The 4,491-nt window shown below is 47.0% G+C and overlaps 1 protein-coding gene across 1 annotated transcript in view; it reads left to right on the forward strand.

Annotated features, from left to right (window-relative positions):
* The first annotated feature begins 2,190 nt into the window (after positions 1-2,190).
* Positions 2,191-4,491, forward strand: part of YAE1 (YAE1 maturation factor of ABCE1) — a 4,783-nt gene continuing 2,482 nt past the window's right edge. The window contains exons 1-2 of the mRNA XM_004708028.2: positions 2,191-2,353; positions 3,997-4,118. Coding sequence (XP_004708085.1) covers positions 2,228-2,353; positions 3,997-4,118 — 248 coding nt within the window. The 5' untranslated portion in view covers positions 2,191-2,227. The remainder of the gene's footprint in view (positions 2,354-3,996; positions 4,119-4,491) is intronic.

The raw sequence follows: 4,491 nt of genomic DNA on the forward strand, positions 1-4,491 counted from the left end.
AGAGAATCTTGCAATACCCATGATCTGCAGGGTCAGGAGTCTGAAACCACCAGCTGTTCTCTGGGAGAAAGACGAGGCTTTCTATTCCTGTAAAGAGTTAGTCTCCCTAATTCCCAAACAGGTATAAAGGCTGTCTACATGCCAGGCACCATACATCACCCCCCTTAAGTACTGTTTATAAGGGTCAGCTCAAAAGAGAAGACCTTACATTGACTGGGGTCGCTCCTTCAAGACGCTGGCCTTAGAGGCAACACAGCGCCCCCCAACGGCCACATGAGGACTCAATGTCGAAGCCAGACTGAGTCAATTTCTGGAATCTTTTCAGGGATAATGCCCTAGACCCAGGCGATAAATCTTCTCACCTCTCACCCAGATAGCGTGACTTTGAGGGTCCCCAACTGGGGACCCATGAACCACCGCCCAGGAGCTCAGGATGCTCCCGTCCCTTTCTCTGTACTCCCTTCCCTCCCAGGTGGCGCGACTTCTCTGGCCCCAATTAGGGACCCATGAACCTGGCCCGGAAGCTCTGAAATAAACCTTTGAAACGGTTTTCTACCTTTGCCTTCTTTCTTTCTGTCACCAAATCTACCTTACACTTATGACATGATACTCTCCCTCATGAAGGAAGCACAGAAGATATGGGCGCTATAGCAAAATGTGGTGAAGACATTAAATAGGGGCCAGCTATCAGATAGAATAACGTCTGGGGGTTTTAAGGCTTGTTTCCAAGCAAGCAGCCATCTAAGTGAGATGTCAACTAAGTCCACATGGAAGAAGCACTCCAACATCTAGGACCCAAGGATTGTAAATTATATAATCCAAAACCAAAGGAGAGAATAGTATCAGAGCTTAAATTGTGAGATTCTGAAAGCCCAAAATGCATTTACAAAATCTACGTAGGAAATAAGCCTCCAGTGATTTTCCTATAATCATAATTGATGGATGGGAATAAACTAGTTATCAACAAGAATATCGGAGAAATGACTGTGTAGATCAAAATGATTAACCAGACTTGAACAGTTAAAATCCTGTCCACTCTGCTACACTTTGGGCTTGATCTGGTTTTTAATATTTTCTGTGGATTTTGTTTTCCATATTAGGGTTTATCTCTGATGTACTTTGTCATTGTGCGTAGCCTTCCTGAATATCTTTGCTGTATGCTTTTTTTCCCCTGTTTTTCAGTATATGAAACCCAGGATTAGGGAACCTATATAGATAACAACTAGATTAAGGGTTCTTGGGGTCATGGTGGGGCAGGTGGGGAGGAAGGGAGCTGATATCAAGGAGTTCAAGAAGGAAGAGCATGTTTTTAAACTGTGTTAGTCATTTACAATACTGCTTGATGTGACTGAACTATGGACTAATACGATGTCGGGATTAGCTCCTAATAAAACGGCTTTGGGGGAAGATTTGTAGTCTCAGAAAGCCTTAAGGAGCAGTTAGACTCTGTTCTACAAGGTCACTAGGAGTCACCTCTGTTCTGTAGGTTCGCCTGGAGAATCACTGGATGGCAGCGGCTTTACTTTGTTTTGGGTGCTCATTCATTCTCACGTATTTGAGCACCTAGCATATGGCAGAACCGTGCTGATGTGGAAGATTCTAAGCTACACAGGCCCCAGGCCCACGGGAGCCCCCAGACTACTTCAGGGCACATACATTAGGGAAAACATGATCCAGGGCAGGACACAGATTCCGTGGGAAATATTTTCGTTTTCCAGACAGCACTATCTGCCTATGTCGCAAACTGGCCGCAGCACCTAACTTTTAGGTTCTTTGCCCCTAACAGTTAAAAATATCACTCAGCTATAAAGCCACCTGGACGCACTGGAGGGCGGTAAGGGTTCTTTAAGAGCTGTCTTCCGTAGCAATAGCTCCCCCGCGTTAACTACCTGGAAAGGTTTTACCAACGCGCCGGACTTCGACAACCGCGGTGGGGAAGTACAGCGGCCCGCCACGGCCGAAGCCGCCTTCCGCCGACGCCAAGGCCGCACGGGTGTCGCGAGAGGCCCCGCCTCCCCGGCGCGGGCCCGCGCCCACCCCCCGCGCCCACTCAGCGAGAACGCCGCGGGCCAAGGGAACGCACCGCGGGCGCCTCCAGGAGGCGCCGTGACTCCGCAACTGCGCAGGCGCCGCCCAAGCCACCGCGGGGATTCCTGGCCCCGCCCCTCAGACCGGAAGGAGGTACCTGCACTTCCGGTGCCCAGCGACCCCCGTGGTTTCCTTGCTGATGTCCTGGGTTCAAGCTGCACATTTGATCCGAAGCCCTGGAGAAGGAGATGTGTTTGATGAGGAGGCGGACGAGTCGCTCCTGGTGCAGCGGGAATGGCAGAGCCACATGCACAGACGAGTCAAAGTAAAGCGCGGCGTAGGACTCGGGGCTGGGAGCGGGGCGCCAGGACCGGGAAGAAACTGGGTCCCGGGAGAATAGAAGGCCAGGTGGCCGGGCCTGCCTTTCCCACCTCTTGCCACCGTAGACGGCCCACAGCTTGCCAGACTTTACCAAAGGGTTAACTTGGGGCAGCGTGTGAAACTGCAGGGTGCATGCGACGCCGGGGACGGACCGAAAGAACTTTGTCCTGTGAAGGCGTGCAGTTTGATGAGGACCACAGGGCCGGGGATGGGAGAGAAACATACACATTGACTGCTAATTACAGCTCAGGGGGTATGTATGCCATTTGCGTGCGTACTTACCTGGGTGCGGTGCCTCGATTTAGAAATGCTGCCCTTCAACGCGAGGGGGAAAATGACCTTGATGGAAAGACCATGGAACTGCCAGTGGGCAATAGAGAATATTGGTGAAAAAGTAAGGAGAGTTTTAAGTTGTTTGGTTGGATTTGTATTAGATGTAAATCATTCGTCGCTCAATTGTCTCACTAGTCACTCACCAGGAATCTTAGTAGCACAGTAAGTTAGTTAAGCACTTGGCTGCTGAACTAAAGGTCGTTGGTTCGAATCCACCTGCTGCTAAATGGGAAAAGATGAGGCAGCGGCTTTCTTAATGATTAGCCTCCCAAACCCAATGGGCTGCGACCTGCAAGGTAAACAGTTCGAAACCACCAGCCAGCTCCATGGGAGAAAGACCGGGCTTTCTACTCCCATGAACAGTTACAGTGTCGGAAACTCACAGGGGCATTTCTGTCCTGTCCTATGGGGTCACTATGAGTCGGCAGAACTGGATTGCAGTGAGACAGTGAGTTTCCTATGGAGCACCCAGACACTCTTGCGACTTGGTGTCTGGGGAAGGCAGCCATGGCTGCCAGTGAATACTACTTTCCCACCGTCTTAGAAGTCCCACGCATTGATAAAACCGTTCCAGGTAGTTAAATTGATGGCCTCTAAAACTGCAGTTTGTGAATCTACCCCCTTGTTTAACATTTCATTAAAGTAATATTTGCTGAACCCAACAGCAGTATTATCATTTATAAGAATACTTAATGTACAGCTGAGGCTGGACCAGTAAATATTGAGACCAGTTTGAGTGCTGTGACACCCGCAAAAGAGGCCTACAAAGAATAAGTAGTTTATTAGAATTTGGGTATCAAGCAGAATTCCTAACACCATACATACATTTTTACCTGGACCAGCTTTCCCGTTTTTTCCTGCTGCACTTAAATTAAGTACCCAGTACCTTCCCTAACTCTGATTTTCCGCCCTGCTTCTGCACCCACCAATCTAATCAGTTGTCAAGCATGGAGACCATGGAGTAATTCTGTGTTCCCGTCCTGTGAAGTTATTGCTAACACAGGGTTTAAAAAAAAACAAAACATAAGAAACAGTATTTTTTTTTTAATTTACCACCAGTTAGTCTAGACTTTGAAAGTAGGAGAAAGAAAGATTAGACAACAATAAACGGTGGGAAGACTCGGCTACCTTGCTTGTATGAACATAGCAACGTTTTAGAATCATTATGTGAAATAAAGTCAAGGCCCATTTCCTGAATAGGTTCAGCGGCTCCACATGGTGCTAGTTACAGCTGCAATTGTCCCTTATTTTCAGGAAGGCTATAGAGATGGTGTAGACGCTGGCAAAGCAGTTGCTCTTCAGCAGGGCTTCAATCAAGGTTATAAGGAAGGTGCAGAAGTCATCATAAACTATGGACAACTCAGGGGAACATTAAGGTAATTTTGAAAAAATCGATTTTAAGTAATTTGAATCTCAGTACTGAAGAATTTTTGACAGATGTATTATGTGAAAATAGTGTTTGAACTGAAATGCTTTTCCTGGTGTTAAATCCTCAAAAGACTGCTAGAGCATAGAATAATGTCTTTAAAGAGCCAAAAACAGCATCACTTTATCCACTTTAAGTCATGAGCAAGGTGTGGTCCTTTGTTGCAAGGAAATGATAAAAGGGTATGTACTTTTTGCTACCCAAACTACCACTCACATTGAAGTAAATTTTTTTAAGAAATAAAGTACTTAAAAAATCCACAATTATAACAGCTTTTAGTTTTGTACATGTAGCAAACCTAAAGCCTTCTAGAGAGACTGCTA

Source organism: Echinops telfairi, unplaced genomic scaffold, assembly GCF_000313985.2.
Source record: "Echinops telfairi isolate 266 unplaced genomic scaffold, ASM31398v2 ScPeMD7_7;HRSCAF=31, whole genome shotgun sequence".
NCBI lineage: Eukaryota > Metazoa > Chordata > Mammalia > Afrosoricida > Tenrecidae > Echinops > Echinops telfairi.